Source organism: Orycteropus afer, unplaced genomic scaffold (genome assembly GCF_000298275.1).
Source record: "Orycteropus afer afer isolate SDZICR_OR568_19922 unplaced genomic scaffold, OryAfe1.0 scaffold00001, whole genome shotgun sequence".
NCBI classification, from domain to species: Eukaryota; Metazoa; Chordata; class Mammalia; order Tubulidentata; family Orycteropodidae; genus Orycteropus; species Orycteropus afer.
Window position 1 is genome coordinate 35,854,776 of NW_006921588.1, and position 25,604 is coordinate 35,880,379.

General features: G+C 35.9%; 1 protein-coding gene across 1 annotated transcript in view; it reads left to right on the top strand.

Annotated features, from left to right (window-relative positions):
• The window catches only part of SCN9A (sodium voltage-gated channel alpha subunit 9), a 119,876-nt gene that overhangs the window by 60,761 nt on the left and 33,511 nt on the right, over positions 1–25,604 (top strand). Inside the window, exons 17-18 of the mRNA XM_007947471.1 lie at positions 14,038–14,158; positions 24,146–24,300. Of these exons, the coding sequence (XP_007945662.1) occupies positions 14,038–14,158; positions 24,146–24,300 (276 nt within the window). The remainder of the gene's footprint in view (positions 1–14,037; positions 14,159–24,145; positions 24,301–25,604) is intronic.

The window sequence follows — 25,604 nt, forward strand, 5'->3', positions numbered from 1 at the left end:
TGTTTTTCAATTTTGATAACTAAAAATGCAGATTATCTTTAAGGACCTGAAGTGTCTATTAGCCTTCCATACTAATCTCCCTTGTTCTAATTCCCATAAGTTTTAGGTTTCACTGTCCACACAGATTGAGTTTCCACATTCTTGAAATGAGTCTTCCCTATTTTGTAACCTTCTTCCCTTTCCAAGCCTCAGATGTCCTTTGAAATATTGATGGCTACTCTCCTGAGCCTTGATGAGACAAAAAGGCAATTTTTGATTATGCAATAGACAAATACTCTTGATTCCTTCCTTTTGGATTATTTAGGTCTTAACCACCCCTTTAGAGTATGGTTAGGGCCCTGGGTGGTGCAATTGGTTTGCATTTGCCTATTAATCTATATGTTAGCAATTCAATGTTAATAGTTGCCTATTAACCTATATGTTAGCAGTACTCAGTGGTACTGGGAAGAAAGGCCTGGTGATCTGCTTCCGTAAAAGATGACAGCCCACAAAACCCTATGGAGTAGTTCTACTATGAGTTGCCATGAGTCAGAATCAACTTGACAGCAATGTGTTTGGTTTTAGGGTATAATTAGGAATACAGGCTCAGGAGGCAGAATACCTGACTCAAATCCTAGTTCTGGCACCTAGAGCTATTTACAATTCTTTGTTGTTGTTGTTTTCCCTTGTATATAAAATAAAGTTGTAATAAAGGTTAAGTGATTTAAGTAAATGATTGTACTTTGCCTGTTGGAAAGTAAATATTCAACTTATTATGGGCGTGGAATTCAGTAGGCAGGCACATACTCTCAGTCAGTATTTGCTACAGGTTGCATTTAAGAGAGGTAGCAGGATGTGGAAAGGTGATTGACACTTTTAGTGTTTAAAAGACACACTCGGGAAGATTTTTACAAATGACTTTTCAGGGCTATATTCTCTGAATTCTCTCTGTCTGAATCTTAAGCAATCTCAGATCCTTTATCAACACTGCTGTCAGTGGTCACCACGATAGATGGTGTTGACATGGAAGAGGAACCTAATTTCATCCCTGGTTTGCTTAGATCCAGGTTTTGGAGATATCATTTTCTTCCTTCATGAGTGAGGATATATTTTTTCCTGTTGCCTAATTAGCAATCTGTGTTTTGAACAAAGGGAAGGAGTATATCTGACCTTTGACACATCACCCCCTACCCTCCAATACACTTATGGCCCAGCATCCTATTTTCCCAATATATTTTGCTGAGATTTTTTCAGTCCTCTCCATGAATCCCTTTCCAACAGGCAGGTCTCTTTTTCCTTATTGAAACAATGAAATATATACTCCAAAGTGAAAGAAAACAAAATACTTGACAATCAAACATCTTACCTGAAAATTACCAATTAGATGAGTTCAAATAAAATGTTTAATAAAATATCTTAAACAGTTGTGAGGAAACAATTGTCTATTATAACATCAGCATTTCTCTGGAGAGACAGTTTTTGTCTATGAATCAAGAAAGGCATGCTATCATCTCATGCTACCATGATAATAAAACTCCTGTTACTACTTCGAAGAATACAGGGAGTCAGTCAACTGATTGCTCTTCTCAGATTCAGCCTCCTCCTGAGGCACAGTGTAGCCCTTTCAGCACACCGCAATATTAACAATGCACTACAGAGATTTTTACTATTAACAGTGAAGCACTTCCTCATAAAGAGCCTCAAATGGAGCATGAAATGCAGCCTTTCATTCAGTAAATATTTATTGGGACCTACTGTGCTCCAGGCATTGTGCTGAGAATTGCTTAGGAAAAATGTGACTTTACCAGCTACAATAATTTAATGTGACTCTCATCTGGTTCAACTACATTCTTACTGGTATGGTTATTTTTGAAATTATGCCAAGATTTGAAAAAAATTTAAAATGTATTTTTTAATGGAAAAATCTCTGAGAGCATTAAAGGGACATTCTCCTTGATTTCAATAATTACAGATGAATTCTTCCTCTGCTTTAAAGATGAAATAGTAGAGATATTTTAAAGAATTGTAACACTGATTTGGAAAAGAAAAGCTTTAAATTTATCATTTATTTATTCAAACATTTAATAACACTGCCATATGATTTTAAAGTAGTATGGTGGTGAAATGGGTAAGGCATTTGGCTGCTAATCAGAAGGTCAGTGGTCTAAACCCACCAGCTCTTCCTCAGGAGGAAGTTGAGGCAATCTACGCTCATAAATATTTACTGCCTTGGAAACCCAATATGGGTCGCTATGACTTAGAATCAACTCAATGACAGTGGGTTTTGTAGAAAAAAATGCAAATGCGACCACTGCCGTGGGGTTGGATCTGGCCCTTCCTTGGGTTTCTGAGGTGGTATCACTACAGAAATAGATTGCCCAACCTTCCTTCCAAGGAGTGGCTGGTGGGTTTGAACCACCAGCCTTCTGGTTAGCAGTCAAATGCCTTAGGCAGCATGCCACCAGAACTCGCAGGGTTTTGTATAGACTCTTAAAGTGTCCAGGGAAGCTTCTGTAGATACCAGTATCTAATCCCCTTACTGTTCTTTACTTCTCCCTTTGTTGAAGACCCTGGATGGTACAAACACTTAACATGCTGGGCCGACTTCTTGGAAGTAGACTCTAAGACTTTCTCCTGAGGCACCTCTAGGTGGGCTCACACCTCCAACCTTTCGTTAGCAGCCAAGCACATTTGTACTACCCAGGGACTCTTCTCTTGCACTAGAATGACTGTTTGGAGTAGTTGTTCACTGAAGCAAGGAGGCTGAGCCCTTGTACTCTGCATCAAATAGTCATTGGATGCAGCTTCTCCCTCTACTCTCCCAGGAGAGGTTGGTGTAACCTGGGGTGAAGCAGCTCCCTTCTGCCACTACAATTCTGAGGGACTCAGTTAAGCATTCAGAAGCCAATACTCTTGGCAGCTAGAGGAATGAGTGACTTGCCCGAGTATGGGATCTTGGGCAGTATACCACAGCATCCACTGCTACAGAGACCATAGAGAGTAAGAAGACAGTTGATCAACTGCAACATTTGAGAATGGGGGGGGGGGGCGAAGAAAAGAAACAATGAAAAGAGACTAGGGAAAAAAATACAGCCACTTACATATACATTATAAAAGTTTTGTCCTTACAATAACCTTGGAAAGATATTATTAGTCTATTTTTACAGATAACCAAGACTTTAAAAGAATAAGTAAAAAATCTGGTTAGTCATTTACCTGTCTAGAAGGACTTTAAAATTTCAGTTCCAAGTTCTAACTACCATGCAACTTGTCACAGATAGGCAATACAGTGAGGAGGAATATACTTACTTTGTGCTGTTGTTATTGTGTGTCGTTGAGTCAGTTCTGATTCATAGCGACCAATGTACAACAGAATGAAACACTACCCAGTCCTGCACCATCCTCACAGTCGTTGCTTTGGTTGAGCTCATTGTTGCAGCCACTGTGTCAATCCATCTCATTGAAGGTCTTTCTCTTCTTTTCCGACCCTCTTCTTTACCAAGCTTGATGTCCTTCTCCAGGGATTGGTCCTTCCTGATAACGTGCCCAAAGTATGTGAGATGAAGGCAAATATACAAATGTAAAACAGAGCAGAGTAAGGCACATTTCATAACAGAATAATAAACCAGTCCACTGGGAAGGATTGAGTAAGGGACTATGTCAGGCTGAGGGACTATGAAAGGAGTTGACACTTGAGCCAGGAGATAAATTCATTGGTCAGATATGATGGAAAAGGAAATCCCAGGCAGAAAAACAAGCATTCACCTTCTTTACCTGATTCGCTCATTTATTTATCTATCCACCCATTCAGCATTCAATTTTGAAAGTTGTCATCTTTGGGAGAGGCTTAGTGTGCCTATTTGTTATGAAGTCCTTTTGTCTGGTAGAAAGTTGTTTAAATATTTGCAAAGATCAAAGTGAAATTTCCTTTTATGTCCTTCTAGTATACAGTGGTTTAAATTACATTGTTTTCAGATCCATCTCTCTTTAGATTTTTCAAAGCTTTTTCTTCAAAGAGGCAGTTACTGCCTTCATCAAAAGGGCAGGTTAGAGTTTTGTTCCTTACTTCATTTTAGAAGATATAATAATCTTTTCCAGCAATGTGCTTGACCTAACAAGACTTGGGGTTTTCTTGTAGGTATGCCTTTGGTAGAAATTGATGTTTAATCATATCTTTTATTTAAGAAATTCTTTAAAAAAATACACTGTTATACTGAATTTTATTTAGACTGTATTTCTTTTTACACTCTTGTACTAAATTTTACTTGCAGGTTGTTTCAATCTATTTACATAGTTTTCATCTTTATTGGGTATTACTTAGTATTCCATAGAATAATTAAATATTGGTCTAAAATTTAAATCAGTGTTTCTTACTCTTTTTTTTAACATTTTGATAAAATTGAAAACATTGCTTTCCTGTAATCCTGAAGTATCTAAATGAATTTAATGTAATTCTTAAAAGTAAAGCAAGAAGTGGTAATTTTAGAATATTCTTTTTCAAACACCCTTACTCCCACCCAACCCCAGCATTGACAATCACTTATTTTAAAAAGTTGTTTGCTGTGGAGAAAAACAGAATAAAAAGATTTCTTTGGCATATTATAGCATTCACATTAAACTCCTAAATAAACTGATTGTGTAACTGTTTAGTGGATTCTTTATACATACCTATTGGGGGATATTTAATCAAATATATTGTTTAACATTGAGAAATTATATTATGGCATGTATTTTCAAACATATCATAAATTTCAACTTACCTTTATATGACCTTAAACACTTTAAATCACAGTTAACTAAACTTTTTCATCATGCTCCATTTTTAAACTTCAGTACCTAACCTTCTTACTTCTCACAGGGGTAAAAATCAAACTGGATCAATCAAGAATGCAGCTTTGTGCTTTTAACCAGGCAGAGACAAATGTGACCACTTTTACACAGGTTACCTAAAAAAAAAAATCATACATATATGATATTTTTTTCAATGTCTTGCATGCTGTTCAACTGCAAAATATTTCTGCCTGACCCATTGCAAGAGAGTAGAAACATATACAATTGTTCCATAGATGAATTGACAACACAGCATGTCATGGGGGCAATTCCATCATTTTTTGTGATTCTCTTGATGAATTCTCTCATGTTCTTAGGTGATTTCAAGTGCATGCTCTACAGATTTTTTTTTTGTATGGATTATAAAAGTAAGATACAGAGTATAATAGAGGCCATTGAAGAAATACTCAATTTGAAACCCTTTATCAACTTTCCCCTCAATTTAGTCCACATATTTGTAGTAATACACATATCACATTGAATTGTCACATTCCCAATCAATCAATTAAAACTCTATTGAAAACAATTTTTTATGAGAGAAGAATTTCAGCCATAAAACCTTACAGCAGGAAAGGGCCATTCTAATTCTATCCCTGATTTTCAGAGAAGGTAATTGAGACTCATACAGTTTACCTACTTTCTGAGTATACATTTAGGGGGTTCAGGGCAGAGCCAAGGTATGAAACTTATAATTTTTAGTACATTTGAAGATATTTTAAATGCAGTGATTAACTAGGACTTTAATTTTTAATCAACTCAATAATTAACATTTAATTTTATTTGATCATATATACGTCAATAAAAAGCTAACAGATTCTGCCTAGAAATGAGTGAATGACAAGTGCTTGAAATGCTTAATTGGATTCCAGAAGCAATTTTATTTATTGATAGAATGAGTTTCTGATTATATATTACTATGAAGAAGATACACAGGGGCCTGCAAAGCTGAAAGTTCTAAATGAATATTTTATGAAGTAAACACTAAATATATCTGTCAATAAGATATAAAACCAATTCCCTAAAATTGAAAAAAAAAGTATGCATTGCCTTATCTAATTTTTCTAACAAATATAAAGAAAAAGTTACTCTACTGAGATATAATATTTTGTTGTCTATTATATATATTTTTGAATGACTGAACTCAAGTAGTTCCTTTTGGGAGGGATTCATATTAATAAGAAACTTGCCCTTTTTTAATTATCCATTTTATATGAATAAGAACCTTGCTTTTTTATAATCCAATTCATGTTCTTAATTTCTCTCTCATTGAGATGTTTGTATTGTTGTTATCCATTGTGGAATGATGAAAGCAAAACTTTTTCCTGAAATTGACACATTCTAGGAGTAATAAAGCTAACAGTTTTAAAATGGAACAAAAAGAAAGACAGAAGTGGTAATAGTGTTCTGATTTACTTTGCAGTTAATTCTAAAGTGCTTCTAAGTTGAAGTTACATTTTTCTAATTCAAATTGGTGGTAATCTAGAGGCAGTATTCTCTTAGAAAACAATTCTATTCCAAAATATAATGAATTTCTTACAATAAGAACGTAAATAGAAATGCACACATATATACAACTGTATCTACATATATATAAGTAAAACTCACAATTTTTGAGAAAACTTTTCAGAAATTATCTACACACTTGCACACCAGCACACAGGTTTGAGCTCCTAAATTATTATTACTCATGTTCTGTACCAAACTACTCTTAGAAAACATGAGATTCATGTTAAGAAATGTTCATTCTCCTACTAAATTAAAGCTGAATATTTCATTTATGAAGAATAACTTGAAAATATGGTATTTTTTTTGTACATTAACAGCAGATTTGTCCTTTAAGGATTTTAGATTTATGTGTATTTAGCAGAACCCCATATACAATGGGTAAAAAATGATATTTTGTTCATGCCAATTTTGATTTTATATTGTTTTTCAGTATTAGAAATTCACTTTTTTAAAAAATGGTAATTGTTCCATTCATTGGACTTGGTCTTTCCTTGCCCTTCGTCTTCATGGATAAGTTGGGGTGTTAGGAGAAATCATTTAAATGTACAGGTATTTGCTTTCTCTTGTTTGTCATTCTGTTTTTGCTTTTATTAATTATAACATATTTAATGAATTTAAGTCTTAGTCTCCATTTTTATCTCACATTTTGCCTTTGTGTTTATTTATGTTCCAGTGCTTGTTTACCTCACTTGTTGCAATTTTCTAGCAGGCTTCAATTGTAGAACTGCTTAAATGTTTCTTTTCAAAGATTTTAAGACTTTTTTTTTTCATATGACCCACTGTAGTGCAGCTAGTTAATTCTCTATTCTCTGCAAATAATAACATAGCAGCTCTGTGTTAGTACACAAAGCCAGTGAATATGGATGGGCACCTTACATTTCAAGACCATGACTTTCATTGGAATTGAAGTCTGTAGAATATGTCTGAGGCCTAAGTCAGTCCATCATTCTTCCATGGACACCCATGGCCAAACCTTGCTTGTGTGTTTTTATATTCAAGGGCTTATCTTTTAATTCCCTAAATTATTTGTTATATTATTGGATACAAAGTGCACCAAGTAGAAGATTCTGTAATATTAAGGATTCTCAGTGAAATTGTTGAATTTCCTTGGTGGCAGCTGATTGACCTCATTATTTCTTCAACATCTGATGCCATGATGGAACTGTTAAGCAGAAGTCCTGCTGAAGGAGGAGCTGTTCCTAAAAAGTCTAAACAATCTTTATTTCATAGCGATAAACAAAGAACACAAGAAAAGAAAAAGCTTCTGGACTTTTACCTGACCTTAACCATAATGTGAGGCAAGAATATATTGTAACTAGTAAAAGAAACTTAACAGTTTTCTGCTTAGTAAAAGTAACATAAAAATCCAGGTAGCAGAGGGGGAATACTATTGACGTTTTCAAATATTAAAGATATCTGAAGTATTTATTTATTTATTTATTTTAATTTGGGCATCATCTTTTAAAAGCATTCTTGGTAAATTTCAGAGAGAACAGAAAATGATCGGAAAGACTCTGAACAGCGAAAACACTAAATCATATAAAGGAATTACGTAACACTCAAGATCAAAAATACAACTGGTAATATTGTAGATGATCTCCAAAAAATAAAAGACTGTAAGAAGAGCATTTCGCAATTCTCCAGAGGGCAAACATAATGCCCTAACTATTGCAAGAGAAAGAAAAGCGTATTTGGGCTCTACACCAGAAAATAGCATTTTAAAATCAGATGATGTCATAGTGGAACGGTAAACTTAGAAGCTTTGGACTCTAAGATTTGGCACATTAAAAGTACTCACACAAAGCACAAGAGCTATCTGTGGAATTCCTCTCTAAAAATCCTTTGATCCTTTACCCTGAGCATTGCTGTCTTACCCTTAATGACTTAGCATCCTCATTATGTATGATGAGTAAAATTATGCCATAAAATTTAAAGATAGGTGATACTGATTTGAATCTAATTTGAAAATTACTTTCTTGCGTATTCAGCCCTGCTCAAAGAATATTTTCTTTTGTTGTGTGAAGTGAACAGTCTCAGAATATGTTTTTTAAATGTCACATCTTTGGGATGTTTCAACAGAACCATCCTCTTTGATGGAGATTTTTGTTTGATGATGTTCAACTTTTGAGTGCTAGTGTATTAAGTTATTGTTGTTGTTGTTATGTGCCCTTGAGTCAGACCCAACTCATAGCGACCCCTCCTTGGGATTCCGAGGCAGTATTACTACGGAAGTAGATTGCCCCATCTTCCTTCTGAGGAGTGGCTGGTGGGTTTGAACTGCCAGCCTTCTGATTAGCAGTCAAGTGCCTTAGGTACTATGCTATCAGAGCTCCTATTAAGTTATTAGACAATCCTAATTTATACCTCTCGGCACAAGAAATGACCAACTAACTTGCAAGCATACTAACAAGAAATAGCCCTACAATGTTAATGCCAATCTCATAAAATATTGTTTATAAATTCATAAGTGACCAGCTTAGGGTAAATTCTAATGTGATTCCTTTATTTATAATGTCAAAGCACAGAGTCTCTACAATGTTGTAGAAACAGTAATGTCATGAAACAAAATGTGTATGAAATACTGTATGGAAAATGAATTTGTTCTGTAAATTTTCACCCAATTCACAATAAAAATTAAAATTAAAAAAAAGAAAGAAAGAAGGAAAATATATCCCTTTAAGGCAATCCAAAGGAGAACCAAAAGGAATAACAAAGAATTTGATTTGATTTGATGTTCAATGTAAGAAAGGGAGTCTTAAAATATAAGTATACAATCAAAATAAAGATTGTTTCAGAAATAGAGTGTGTTATAGATACATATTAAAAAAAATTGGAAAGATACACAAAAATTACTATACAGTAGTTACCTCTAGAAGATAGATTCAGGAAGATAGTGCAAGACACTTTTTTTTTTTTCCACAATATGTAACCTAAGGAGCTTTGGTGGTGTAGTTCCTAAGCATTTTACTGCTAACCAGAAGGTTAGAAGTTCAAACCCACCAGCCGCTCCATAGAAAGAAGATGGGGCAATCTACTTCTATAAAGATTTACCACCTTGGAAACCCAATGGGGGTTGCCATGTGTCACAATCAACTCAAGGGCATTGGGTTTGGTTTGGTTTTATGTGTAGTACGTTTAAGAAGCTCTGGTGGCATAGTGCTTAAGGCATTTGACTGCTAATCAGAAGGCTGGTGATATAGACTCAACAGCTGCTCCGCAGAAGGAAGATGGGGCAATCTAATTCCATAAAGATTTACCACCTCAGAAATCCAGTGGGGATGACTATGAGTCAGAATCAACTTGATGACAGTGAGTTCGGGTTTTTTGGTTTATTGTAAATTTAATTTTTTTAATAAATTATACCACTTTTATCTCAGGAAAAAAAGAAAAGAAATCCAGAATTTTAGAAGTACCTATAGTCATTATCATATTTTTCAATAAAAGGGCAGGAATGCTAACTATGGCATCTATCTCAAGTAGTAGCAAGTCTGCCTCTATGATCCTGCATTTGCATTTATTTTTAACAATTTTTATTTATATATATATAGAGAGAGAGACTGACAAAGATAAAAATTCATATCTATATAAAAATTACAGGATAGCACATTTATAATATCAAAAGGAAAATTTTTCATGCAGAGTTATTTATTTTACTACTCATTTTAGTATAGTATAGTTATTCTTCCATTTCCCAAATGACAAGACAGGAAAAAATAAATAAATTACCGGGTTTATAGAAATGAAAATAATTTTAAAAATAATTTATTCATAATGGTACAAATAATTGGCATGATCTTCTGTGTAAAGCAGAAGAGAATAAAAGAGATTCAATAATTACACTGAGCAGTGCATTATATGAGAATTAAATATATTTCCCTTTAAGAAAAAGAAAAAAAAGATGTTGGCTTTTTCATTTAAGACAATCTTTTAGGACCCCATTAAAGAAACATCTGTTTTAACAAGTATATAATTAAAATAATTGGGGAAGCTGGACTATATGAAGAAGAAAACAGCATAAGGTTGAAGGAAGATTCATTCACAACCTGCAATATGCACATGATGCAAACTTCCTTGCTGAAGTGAAGACAATTTGAAGCACTTACTGATGAAGTATGTAAGACTGCAGACTGTGGATTACACCTCAATTTAAAGAAAAGGAAAATCCTCACAACTGAACAATAAGCAACATCACAATAAATCGAGAAAAGATTGAAGTTGTCAAAGATTTCATATTACTTGAGTCCACAATCAACAACAATGGAAGCAGCAGTCAAGAAATCAGACAACGTAATACACTGGGCAAATCTGCTGCAAAAGACCTCTTTAAAGTGCTGAAGAACAAAGATATCTCTTTGAAGAGTAAGTTGCACTTAATACAATCCATGGTATTTCCATTGCCTCATATTCACATGAAAGCTGGACACTGAATAAGGAGCACCAAAGAAGAGTTGATGCTTTTGAGTTGTGGTGTTGGTGAAGAGTACTGAAAATACCATGGATTGCCAGAGGAACAAACAGATCTGTCCTGAAAGAAGTACAGCCAGGCTGCTTACTGGAAGCGAGAATGGCTAGACATCATCTCACCTAGTTTGGTCATATTACCAGAAAGGATCATTCCATGAAGAAGGATATCATGCTTGATAAAGTAGACAGTCAGTGAAACAGGGGAATGCCCTCAATGATATGGATTGACATATTGGCTGCAACGATGGGCTCAGGTATAGCAAAGATTGTGAGGTTGGCATAGAACCTGGCAGTGTTTTGTTCTGCTGTACATCGAGTCTTTATGAGTCAGAGCTGACTTGATGGCACCTAACTAACTAACTAATAATTCAAAGGCTAAGGACAGATTAGACCACAACTGTCTATTTTTCCAGAACATGCTCATAAATATTTACTTTTATTTGTAGTATTCAAATAGTTATTGTGTAAATACTGTAATACAGTCCTGGGAAAATAATGAATTTCTAATGATCGAGTAGCTACAAAAACTTGGCTTGTGATACAGATTAATTATGATTTGTATCAAATATTTTGATTGATCATATAAAATCTGAGCACAACTCTGAATGTAATTGACCAAATAGTTATAAAAGCTGACTGTGAAAAAAAAATTCATGGCAAGATACACTAAATAAAATCACTTGAATTTTTACTTGATCATAAAATAACTTGGCAGAAATTCTTCTTTGAAATGCTTTTTCAACAGTGAGAAAAACAAATATTGGTGTTAAAAGATGTTTAAATTAATTTATCCTGTTATATTTCTGTGAGAATCATTTTATTTAAAAGTTATTTCCAGCTGAGAGAAAGCCAGTATAACTATCTGCTAGTTGTTGATATTTTCACTAATAGCAATGAGTTGCTTTTTTTTTTTTTTCCATCAGCAATTCCTCCTATCGCTTTGCCTCAAAATCCAGGCCAATATTTCCTTCTTCAGAATTTAAGGCTTATTCTCACTTCCAAAGAATTATGCTGTCTTGTCTTTCAATTCCTTGATGACATTTGAGAATACAACAGAGAGATCAAGAATTGAGGCCATTAAAGAACTGTAGTAATTTAGATATGGTGCTTAAAATTGATAGGTTGTCTGTGGTAACAGGTGTAATAGGACAGCTTAGTAAACATGTCTCCCCATCTTTTAAAACTCTAAGTCTTACCAAATACTGTTTTATAATATTTTAGTCAGTTTTATATTTATTCTTCTATCTTACCATTTGAAAGTAATCTTTAGAGAAACCCAATCAATTTAAAGAATTTGCTTGTTAAATGAAAATGCACACTGCAGGTCTAACTCTTAAAATCAAACTACTCAAGCTCATGGGAATAATGCCTCTATGCCAACATGGGTTAGAAGAGTTGATTTAACAGCATGTATGTAATTCCTTACTCTAGTTCTTAAGAGGACTCTGTCTGCTTACATCATTCCTTATGTACAATACTTTATCTATGCCATTTTTAATGATGTTGTATACTATGTGATGATAGCACTGAGAATTTAATGTGGTTTCTATATAGGACACTGTTAGTGTCCAAGTCAGTCTCCTATATGTGTATGTGTGTGTATGTATATATATAAGTTCTAGTAGCGTAGTGCTTAAGGCACTTGACTGCTAACCAGAAGGCTGGCGGTTCAAACCCACAAGCCACTCCTCGGAAGGAAAATGGGGCAATCCTACTTCCGTAGTGATACTGCCTCGGAAACCCAAGGAGGGGTCGCTATGAGTCGGGGCCTGCCTTAGAAACCCAAGGAGGGGTCGCTATGAGTTGAGTCTGATTCGACGGCACATGACAACAACAACAAAAATATATATATATATATATATATATATATATAAAATGTATGGCCTATGACATTAATGGAAATTAAGAGATTGAAGAATAAATTTAATTGCAATGAGTATTTTCCTCATTTTTAGCTATTCTCATTTTAACTATAAATTAAAATTAACTATTTTTATTCTTATAAAAATAGAGCTGGAATCTCATTAAGAGAGGCATGTGCCGTAATAACTAGTAGTTTTACAATATTCTTATGTCATTTAGCAAATGAGAAAGAAAAATGAGCTCTTCCATGAATGTGCTGTTCTTCTCCTTCATATTTGGAAAGTTTACAGACTTTTGCTACAATTGCTGTAGTTTTTCTAAGAATGTGTGTGTGTGTGTGTGTGTGTGTGTGTAAACATCCGTATTTGATCATAGAGTTTTGGGTGGAAATAACTTGAGTTATGATCTATTTTGTGATCATAATGACAATAAATTCATTATTTCCATGTGTAAGTCTGCCATATTTAATTTTATTCAGTCTTTGTTCCACATTTGCATGTGATGCTCATTTTAGTGGCCACTGTCTTGACATTATAAATAATACTTTATGATCTTTTCTACTATATCTTGTAATTTTTTGACTAAAATATGTGGTACGGAGTGAGGTAATTTCTATGGTCTTGATTTTGATTCCAGTACAATATTTAACTCATTTTTAGTCTTGGTAAAACACCTTCTATCTATATTATCCTTCTACATATTAAAAAATTGAAGAGATGATAAGAAAAATGTGTTTAGGGTTTATCTTACACTCATTTTTTTTATCTTAAGTATTAATAAGCATTTTCTGCAAGTTTTCAGACCTCATCTTTCAATTAACAGGCATTGACAATTTGGCTCTTGTATGTTACTGCTATTTGGGTCTTGGTTGTCCTAAAATAATCATTGTTGTTGTACATAAATGTATTAAAAAAACTCACTGCCATCGAGTTAGATCCAACTCATAGTGACCCCTCCTTGGGTTTCCAAGACAGTATCACTATGGAAACAGATTGCCTAATCTTCCTTCCGAGGAGTGGCTGGTGAGTTTGAACCACCAGCCTTCTGGTTAGCAGTCAGATGCCTTAAGGATAATAATAAAAATGTGGCCAAAATTTGCAAATGTGACAGTTAATATTAAAATATTACCTTATGCTAATTTTCTCCAAATATTTACTTGTTAGCATAACAAAGACAATCATGTATTTCTAGAGGATGTGTAGATAGAAAGATCAAGTATAGATACATTGTAAGATCACTTGATCTCAATGTGTGTTTATATGTGTTTATGACCATCGTACTTTTAATATGTTTTCATAACACTTTGCATGACTCTGATCATTAAATCTGGCTTAAACTCAGGATTTGAATGAACACTAAATGAACTGTCTTGTGGGGTGGTGAATTCTGTTTTAGAGATTGAACCAATCAAGTTCTTCTGAGTGCAGCACAGTTGATAACCCTGTGCCAGGAGAAGGAGAAGAAGCAGAGGCTGAACCCATAAATTCAGATGAACCAGAAGCCTGTTTCACAGACGGTAAGAGAAAAATAAAGACCTTGGTTAGCATCCATTTATTGGCATTTTTGCTTTTGTCTTAATACTTCCCAGGAGTTGCTTGGCAAGAAGTCAGAGGACTCAATTTAGTGCTGATTCTGCCATAGCTCTATGACTAAGACAAAGTCACTGGAGCTCTCTAAGCTTCAGTTTCCACATTTATGGCTTTGTATTGATAAAATCATAATTATAGTTTGCTGTACTATAACACAAGTCCTTAAATGGTGCAAATATTATCCAAAAGGTTAGCAGTTCAAACCCATCCATAAGCATCTTGGGACCAAGCCTAGGCCTAGCAATCTGCCATGAAAGGACACATCCAAGAAAACCCTGTGGAGCGGTTCTACTCTGACCACATGGAGTCGTCATGAGTCAGAATTGACTTGATGGCAACTAAAAGCAACCACATATAAAGCACACTCTACTTTCATTCCCGGCTCCGGAGAGTTTCCAAGAAGTTAATACAAGTTCGTACAATGCTCCATGGAGTTAATACAGGTTAATGGGATAAGTGGTACAAGTGCCTTTTATGTCAAAAACTGAAGCTTCTTACCAACTATTTGACACAGTTGAACAGTCTATCTTGAAATTCTTCCGCCCTTGTGTTCAGAAGCTACATTACCTTTGTTCTCTTTTCACATCTCTGAAAGTTATGATTTGCTTTCCCTACTTTTTTAATGATTGTTTTTATGCACATTCTTAAATAATAATGTCCCCCACCTTTTGGTCCTTGGTTATCTTCTTTTCTTATTCTGCAGCCCTGAGGGATTTCATTCACTTCTAAGAGTTGAATAATCATTTCTGTGCTGCTTGCTCTTAAAACTTAATCTTTACTCTTGCCTTCACTCCTGAGTTTCAGATCTGCCTTTTCTACCTTCAGCTCCTCATTGGCCATCTCTACTTGATATCTTGAAACATTAAGATTTATCATTTAAAACATACTGTATAGTGGAATCTCTCTCATCAAATCAACTGCTTCCTCCAGGCTTCCTCATATTCAGAACATCATGATTTGTCCTCTCTCAAAATAAAGTCTTTGAGTCCACCCTAAACTCTTCCTTTCTAGACAGGAGTTGATCACAGATATTGTAAGTTGATCAGAAACTCTGAGCACCAAGCCTAAGCCCTATGGATGATTCTGATGCATGCTGAAATTTGAGGCCCATTGGTCCATGGACATTACATCTGGGCTCAGTATATTGGTTTATTTTGCTCTGTTTTCTTTTGATTTTTTTTTTAAAGGCACCTAGGTGATGCAGTGCTTAAGCACTTGGCTGCTAACCAAAAGGTCAGTGCTTCCAACCCACCAGCAGCTCCATGGAATAAAAGACCTGGTGATCTCCCATAAAGATCAGAGCCTAGAAAACCCTATGGGGCAGTTCTACTCTGTCACCTAAGGCCATTGCGCATCAAAAAACAACTTGAGGGCACCTAACAACATGTTGTTATTTAACAATACTTCCTTCCATACATCCACTTTCTGTCATACTGAACTTCTCACTACTCTTAGAATATGCCAGGAATTTTCACAGTAGAGTATTTACAAGCATGTTATTCCCTCTTACTGAAATTCTGTATCCTGTTTCCTTTTTTACCTGGCAGTTGCCACTCATCATTTGATGACCCAACCCCATATTACCTACTAAGTAAATTTCTTTTTTTCATGTCCTCCAGTGTCCTTAACACTTTGTTTCTATCTTGGGGAATGATTTGTTCCTGTTTAATCTGTTTCTGGATAATTTATCTGTTCATAAATTGATTTTTGTCAGTGTCTGGTAAGGTCCTCAAGACAAGGGCCTGTATTTTCTAACTTTGTATCCCCAACAACATCAACAAAAATGGATATAGGTATCTTCCAGACACTTTGCTGAATTCCAAGGATTCAAGGCAAATATCAGATACTTAGTAAATGTTGTGGGAGCTCTGGTAGCATAGTGGTTAAGACACTTGCCTGCTAACCAGACAGCTGGCGGTTCAAACCCACCAGCCACTCCTCGGAAGGAAGGTTGGGCAATCCTACTTCCATAGTGATAACTGCCTCGGAAACCCAAGGAGGGGTCGCTATGAGTCGGGGCCGACTCGACGGCACTTAACAACAACAACAACAACAGTAAATGTTGTGGCATAAATCATTTTTTCCCCTTTCCAAATTATGAATTTGTGTGATTGCTTACAATTTTTTTAAGTACAGATATGTAGTGTCTTGGTTCTCTAGTGCTCCTGTCACAAAACTACCCCAAGTGGATGGCATTAACAAACAGGAATTTATTCTCTTACAGTTTAAGAGGCTAGAAGTCCAAGTTCAAAGTGCTAGCTCTAGAGGCTGGGTGAAGGCCCCTTGACCTTGGGCTTTGGCTCTGCCTCCTGTTCCAGGCCACTGGAGCTAGAGGTTTTTTTTTTTTTTTCTGACTCATGCAGCTACTGGCTGCTGAGGCTGATGACCCAAAGATCAGTAGGTAAAATGGCACAGTTCCAAGATTGGTAGGCAACATGGCAGGCCAAGACTTGGCCAAATGCAGGGTCCAGATGTGCTAGACCTTTCTCAAGCTTCTCCTCATACAGTGAAAGCAGACCATACCTGAAGGCACTACTGAGCTGCTCACAGCTGATTCCACCATTTGAGGTATTGCCATCCCATCACGAGGAATAACTGCATCCAACTGCCACCCACTCAAATCCACAGCCCAGCAAAGTTGACACACAACTTTAACTACCACATGTAGCGAACAATAGGTTTGTGAACTTACGAATATTAGAATCATACCTGAGATATTTATGCCATTAAAACTATTCTTGCTAATTAATGGAGGTAATAAGTCACAATACTGGTATCATATCTATTTGGAGATTATAGTCATAAGTGCTTAGGTATTTATTTAATGGTAAAGACACTATAGCCTGGATTTTAAGGTTAAATATGCCATTTCTCTTCAGTTGGTCATTCTGACATAGTAGATCATGTAATTTCCAATTCCAAATGGCCGGTACTAATCCATTTCAGCTCACTACACCTAGAATATTAATCTTTATGTCTTCTATTTCATTTTTGACTACTTCCACTTTTCCTTTATTCATACTTCGTGCATTCCACCTTCCGATTAATAATGGTAACTAGCAGCTTTTTCTTCTCATTTTGAGTCATTTCACATCAAGAAATGAAGGTAGGGGCGAGACTGAAAGACATTATAAGGATCTAACTTAAAAGTCTCACAACATGTAAGTTTGAAAGTAGATGGGTGGATAGCCATGGAAGAAGCCAAGAGACCTTGTGGAGACTCCTTCCATAAATGAGACGAGAAACCGTCGCAGTGAAACTAGTGTGGCAGTGTTAGGGATGGTGAGAGTATAAGGTTCTGGGTTTATTTTGAAGTTAGAGCTTGAAGGAATTGCTGCTGGTTTAGGTGTAGGATGTGTCAAAGATGACTTTAAGATCAGGGTCTTAGGAACTGGAAATATGTAGTTGCCATATGAAGACTTTGAGAAAAAGGGGGCTTGTGAAGATGGGAAATCAGAAATTCATTTATTTACATTGGAAATAACTCTTACCTATTTGTGATTATTCTGTAAGAGCTCGGCTAGAACCAACTCCAGTTCAGAGCAGCATTTGACCTCCAGAGATTTTTGTTACCTGAAAGGCAGCAAGAGGTCAAAGGAAGTATGAGAAACAGCCACATCAAAGTAGTTGTGTTTTTGCTGAAGATGAATGCTAAAGTAGTTTTGTTGTCCATCGCCTTATATCCACTCATCCTTTTCATCTTCACAACTATCACTTTACTAATGTGTTTTATTGATTTACATCTTGTTCCTCTTTATTACCTCCCTTCTCTCCCATGTCGTATCTTATATCAGCTCTGTTCCAATAGCTTCCAGTTCAAGACTTAAAAGACTTTCTTTAACCCTCGATTGTGCACTGTTCTTCTCTGGCACTGATTCCACCTCTTGGCAACCTGTATAAATATGACTCTGATGAGACTTTTTGATTCAACATGGTTTTATATTGTACTCCTTTTGGAGTATACCATTAATAAATAATGTTATCAAGGTTGAATTTCAGAGAAACACCAACTGTTCCTCAAAACTGCATTTTCTTTTAATTTGGTAGGAGGAAGTTACTTGACTTCCCAAAGAAATGTCTTGAAGGCAACAATTTCCTATAAAATAAAAAATTCTAACTTTAGTAATCAATAATAAGCCACTCCCTTGTCCTTTTTATTTTTGTCCTTTTTAGGTGGAATAGGGAAGAAAACATGAACAAAACATTTGTTTTAAAGGGAGTTAGAGATGTTTAAGAGGATGTGAACTAAATGTTTGTTCACCTAGTCAATTTTGACATCACTTGTACTGACCACGGTGTTACATTTTTGTTGTTTTTGTTATGCTTGTTATTGCTTTTGTTAATGGATAGTCTGTCTTGGAATTGGTCAATGATCTCTTTATTATCTGAGAGCATTGGTTAAACATGATGAAATTTAGCATAGATTTTATGTAATGCATCATGAGAGCAAATTAATGACACCACCCAAAAGAAATAGCATTTACTCACTGGGACCCATTAAAATGTTTGAAAGGTTCTTTGTTATGTTCTCAATTAAGTAATAGTTCTTTTAAAAAGAAGGCTTGATAGCATTGCTAACCAGCTAGGTTGGAAATCTCTTGGGATTCACCTTTGCATGAAAGCTAGACAGGCGTTTAAGCACTCCTACCTCAAAATAATAGAGAGAAACTCTCGGTGATGTTATAAACCCTGAGGACAATATTTATGAACCTTCATCTCAGATGAAAAGTTTACTTACTTTTCTAATTAGGATGCATAGTGTTTTTTGTTGCCTTGATCATAAGAATAATGTTTCTCTTCAATTTTAAGACTAACTAAAATAAACCCCATACATTAAAATCTTCTTAACCAAAAGGATAAATTTTTCCTCTGGTGATTATACCTGAGGTAGCTTCATTCTATTGTGCACAAGATCTTTATTTTTAAAATTTGAGATAAATTCTAAAACTATAAAGCATATATACATATATATGTATATGTGTGTGTGTATGTATAATTATATATACACACACACACACATATACATATATATGTATATATATAATTATACATATATAATTTCACTGCAATATTTTCCACACTCTGCTTTGAAAGAGATTATCTGGGAGTCAATTTCTAACTCCACCATTTTACAATTTTTCTATCTCATGTTATAAACTGTTCTCTCTTAACTAAATGCATTTGAGATAAAAAGGAATTATTTTAAGTGATGAAAACAAAATTCTCTTAGGTAGGATATCATGTTAACTGTAATTAACATTGGAAAAATGAAGTCATGTGTATATTTTCCATGCAACCTGGATTTCTTTTCTTTTTCATCCAATCTTTGTATAACTTCTAGAATTTATAGATATGAAGACTTTCAGATTATAATTAAAAGCATAGAAGGATTTAGAACTATATTTTGGATCTCTTCTAAGTTACCCATATACTACATAGTACGTTGTATAGAGAACTATAGTAAGTATATGAGCAGAAAGAAAGATAATGACAGACACATGTCAGCTTTCTAGAAACTTATAACCTGCCTGAGAGAAAGGAGTGGAGCACATTAAATACATGGAAATTAGGGAACATAGTTAGCTTGCCACATTTCTGTTACCATAGAAATAAAAATTCTGGGAGATAGCCTAATCTTAATTGGAGCAATGAACCATTTCACTTCGGAAATATAAAAAGATCCATATAACAATACAGTATTTAATGGGAATAGTTCATGAAGAAAATACTGGTTCTGTTGTTTTATGACTTTGAGCTTTCATGTTCCATGATTTCCATTCTTTCTGTATCTTGTTGTTGTTATATGCCACCGAGTCAGACCTGACTCATAGTGACCCCTCCTTGGGTTTCCGAGACAGTATCACTACAGAAGTAGATTGCCCAACCTTCCTTCCAAGAAGTGGCTGGTGGGTTTGAACTGCCAATCTTCTGGTTAGCAGTCACGTGCCTTAGGCACTATGCTACCAGAGCTTCCTTCAATATCTTAGGCTCAATATTTTTTACTTAAATACTGGATATTGTTTTATAGAGAAGGAAACTATATTTAAGAGCCTAACATACCCTTTTCTGAAGCACATACAAAAAAAAATACTGCCCTTGCACCTTCTACCTTCCCTCAAATGAGGCTCTAATTATATACCTTAAGTAGTTTGAGTTGTTTATTTAATTCTATTGTTATTTTTTAAAATTTTTCAGTCATCTTTCTGGATGTCACTAGTACATGTCTCTGTTCCACATTCTTTCATGAAAGTTTTTACTTCCTAACTTCCCTTTTACTGTAGCCACCCCGGAAGGAAGATGGGGCAATCTACTTCCGTAGTGATACTGCCTTGGCAACCCAAGGAGGGGTCGCTATGAGTCTCATAGCGACCCCTCCTTGGGTTGCCAAGGCAGTATCACTACGAAAGTAGATTGCCCAACCTTCCTTCTAAGGAGTGGCTGGTGGGTTTGAACTGCCAGCCTTCTGGTGAGCAGTCAAGTGCCTTAGGCACTATGCTACCAGAGCTCCCAAAGCTGGAGTTAGAGATACAATTTGGCCCAGCAATTCCATTGTTGTTGTTGTTGTTGTTGTTGTTGTTGTGTGCCATCAAGTCGGACCTGACTCATAGCGACCCTTCCTTGGGTTGCTGAGGCAGTACACTATGGAAGTAGATTGCCCAACCTTCCTTCTGAGGAGTGGCTGGTGGGTTTGAACTGCCAGCCTTCTGGTGAGCAGTCAAGTGCCTTAGCTTCCATTTAAAGAATATATTTGATACATTGAATACCAGTGACCGAAAACCAGAGGAATTGTGCAATGACATCAAGAACATCATCCATGAAGAAAGCAAAAGGTCATTGAAAAGACAAGAAAGGAAGAAAAGACCAAAATGGATGTCAGAAAGACTCTGAAAATTGCCCTTGAGTGGAGACTAGCTAAAGCAAATGGAAGAAATACAAGGTAAAAGAGCTGAACAGAAGATCTTAAAGAGCAGCTTGAGGAGACAAAGGCAGTTACTATAATGAAATGTGCAAAGACCTGGAGTTAGAAAACCAAAAGGGAGGAACACACTCAGCATTTCTCAAGCTGAAAAAACTGAAGAAAAAATTTAAGCCTCGAGTTGCAAAATTGAAATATTCTGTGATCAAAATATTGAATGATGCAGGAAGCATCAAAAGAAGATGGAAGGAATACACAGAATCATTGTACCAAAAAGAATTGGTCAATGTTCATCCATTTCAGGAGGTGGCATATGATCAAGAGCCAATGGTATTGAAGGAAGAAGTCAAAGCTGCACTGAAGGAAGTGGTGAAGAACAAGGCTCCAGGAATTGATGTAATACCCATTGAGATGTTTCAACAAACGGATACCTACTGGAGGCACTCACTCAGTTATGCCAAGAGATTTGGAAGACAGTTACCTGTCCAACTGACTGGAAGAGATCCATATTTGTACCCATTCCAAAGAAAGGTGATCCCACAGAATGTGGAAAGTGTCAAACAATGTCATTAATATCACATGCAAGTAAAATGTTACTGAAAATAATTCAAAAACAGTTGCAGCAGTATATTGACAGAGAGTTTCCAGAAAGGCAAGCTGGATTCAGAAGAGGAAGTGGAACAAGCAATAATAGTGCTGATGTCAGATGGATCTTAACTGAAAGCAAAGAATACCAGAAAGATGTTTACTTACATTTTATTGACTACAAAAGCAAGCGATTGTGTGGATCATAACAAATTTTGGATAATATTGAGAAGACATGGAATTCCAGAACACTTGATTGTATTCATGAGGAACCTGTACATAGATCAGGAGGCTGTCATTCAAACAGAACAAGGCGATACTGCATGGTTCAAAATAAAGAGGGGAGTGTGTCAAAGTTGTATCCTTTCACCACACTTATTCAATTTTTATGCTGAGCAAATAATATGAGAAGCTGGGTTATATGAAGCAGAATGTGGCATGAGGATTGGAGGAACACTCATTAACAACCTGCGATACACAGATGACACAGCTTTGCTTGCTGAAAGTGAGGATGACTTGAAGCACTTACTGATGAAGGTTAAAGACACCAGTCTTCAGTATGGATTACACCTCAATATAAAGAAAATAAAAATACTCACAACTGGTCCAATAAATAGCTTCACGATGAATGGAGAAAAGATGGAAGTTGTCAAGGACTTCATGTTACTTGGTTCTACAATCAACACCATTGGAAGCAGCAGTCAAGACATCAGATGATGTATTTCATTGGGCAGATCTGCTGCAAAGGACCTCTTTCAAGTGATGAAGAGCAAAGATGTCTCCTTGAAGACTAAGGTGTGCCTAACTCAAGCCATGGTACTTTGAATTGCATCATATGCTTGTGAGAGCTGGACAATGAATAAGGAAGACTGAAGAAGAGTTGATGCTTTTGAGTTTTGGTGTTGGAGAAGAATGCTAAAAGTACTATGGTCTGCTAAAAGAACTAACAAATCTGTCCTGGAAAAAGTGCAGCCAGAATGCTCCTTGGAAGCAAGAATGGCCAGACTTCGTCTCACCTACTTTGGTCATGTTCAGAAGCAACCATTCCCTGGAGAAGGATATCATGCTTGGGAAAGTAGAGGGTCAACAAAGAAGCAGAAGGCCCTCAATGAGATGCAATGGCACAGTGGCTGCAACGACGGACTCAGGAATAACAAGGATCATGTTGCTGGCACCACACCAGGGCCGTGTTTCATTCTGCGGTGCATAGAGTCGCTGTGAGTTGGAGATGACTCAATCACACCTAACAATAACAACTTGAGACCTCTTGTAGGAAGCCTTTTCTGATTTCTCCTCAACAAACAAGCCAGGTTAGGTGAACCTGTTCTATACTACCAAAATACCCCTGCATTTCTGTCATTTCAATTGCATTATCCAGTTATAGTCATTTATTTTTATATGCTTTAACTAAACCAATCAGATTTTCCCTGGCAAGAGGGAGTTATATATACAGCTGAGTACATAGAAAACACTCAATAAATGTTTGATTAATTCAATGAATAAATATGATGATTTTAAAATTAAGTTGTCTCAATTTTTCATAGCAGTATGTTTTATACTTAGGATTCAAAAGTCAGATTTGTTTTTAACTTAAAACATTGAAACAATTTCATCTACATCTCATAACGAAGATCTAAGTCTTTTGAAGTTGTTTTTAGGACTTTTCGCTAATTTTCTTCAAATTACTTAGAACAGCATTTCTCAGAGTTCTTATACAAGAGTGAAAGCGTCAGCAAACTGTAGACCAGATCTACAACAAGAAAATTTTTCCCCAGCAAGCAAGGCCCTGAAATATGTGTTATCCTCCAAATTGAGTTCATTTCTGTATTCATTCATTTATTCATAAACCAAAAAATTATTCAGTGCTCATTATGTGTCAGATACTATGTTAAGGTAACAATAATGAGGAAAATATTGACTTAAACATTGTGAAGGAGACTCATCAGAGAATTACAGAGGATAGGAAGACATTCTGAACTAGAAATAACTAACAAATGTTAAGAAAAAACTATAGAGGGTTGGGAGATGAGCAAAGGTGGTGTCCAAGCTGATGAAGCCCGTATGAAAAGTATCTATGCAGCAAACAGAGCACTTGAGAGAGAAAGAGAGTTTTTATTTATTGTTGCATGCCACTGATTTGATTCTGGCTCATAGTGACCCTATGTGACAGTAGAAACTGCCCCATGGGGTTTTCTTGGCTGTAACTTTTGTGGAAGTAGATCCTCAGGTCCTTCTCCCATGGAGCTAGTGGGTGGGTTCAAACTGCCAACAAGTATTTGCAATAAACTAGAATTACTGGAAACTTCAGGTATTTGGTTAAGGGAGTATCACAGGTAAAGCTTTATATAAAATAATGTATTCTAAACATTTAATTGCGAATATCAAGATTTCACATCCATGTCTTCCTTGCCAGGTTGTGTACGGAGGTTCCCATGCTGCCAAGTTAACATAGAGTCAGGGAAAGGAAAAATCTGGTGGAACATAAGAAAAACATGTTACAAGATAGTTGAACACAATTGGTTTGAAAGCTTTATTGTTCTCATGATCCTGCTCAGCAGTGGTGCTCTGGTAAGTAATGTGACTACAAAATTAGTACATTATATATAAGTCAGTCCTTTTTTAAAATGAGCCAGAACAAAAATATCCTGTCAAGTTGTTTTATCTAAGAAATTATCAAGTAGAAAGGAAAAATTAGTTTAGCTTGGTAAATATTTGTTGAGAAAAGTGTACAGTAGGTATTATTCTTGCCCTGAATGCAAAGAAGGGATAACATGCAGGCACTATTGTCAAGAAATTCAGAGAGCAATGAGATAGAGACTTATATAAACAAATGATTAGAGAAATGAGATGAAATTAAAAGTTGCTGAACTGTGTAAAGTGTTGTGGAAGGAATACCAAGTGTAGGGAAAATGGTGGTAGCCAGAGATAACATGAGACAGGGAGTCGGTGATGACTTTGAAGTATCTTACGTGTTATTATAAGAAAAATAGACTCTATTTTTAAAGATGAGCATGAGAAAGTTTTTCATTCCTATGTATATATACAGGGAGCTCTGATAGCACAGTGCCTAAGGCATTTGACTGCTAAACAGAAAGTTGGCGGTTCAAACCCACCAGCCACTCCTCGGAGGAAGGTTGGGCAATCTACTTCCAAAGAGATGCCACCTCGGAAACACAAGGAGGGATCGCTATGAGTTGGGATCGACTCAGTGGCAGTGATACAATACATTTTCCCTGAGAGTAGACAGAGATGTGAGAAAGACAAGAGTTCCCTGAGCCTTTTCTTATTTGTTTCTTTCCTGTTGACACTGGCAGACATGAGCCATTAGAAGCACAGTTCCTGCTAGAGATACCCTTGGAAATCTCACTATACTGAAAATATAATTTCCAAGAACTTTATAAATTGCTTCTTAGACAGTTGCTGTGAGCTTGGAATTTTATTTTACTCTACTTTCAATCTAATGAGTTTGACTGTTACTTTTTCATAGATACTCACAGAAAATATAATACTTTTGGTTCAGAGACAAAGGACTTTATTACTTATGGTACAGAAAGTAGCATTAGCTTCAAGATGTTTATGTCAGTTCCTCCTGCTCCAGTCTCATAGGGGCATAAAATAGGTATGGATGGATTACTACTCACATAGTGAATTGAGTTAAAGCTGAAGAACACTGGGTTTGGGGAACCCATCCTTTTATAGCAAGAAACAAGCAGTTCTGCTCTTTATTCTACAGGGAGACACCACCTAACTCCTCAAGTTACTCACTGCAAGGTCAACCTGAGTAATAGCCTGGGTAAAGAGTATTCAGGGCATTGTCTTATTGGCATCCATAGCAGGCTGGGTTGGTTCGGGACCACTGTGTATTGCATCAC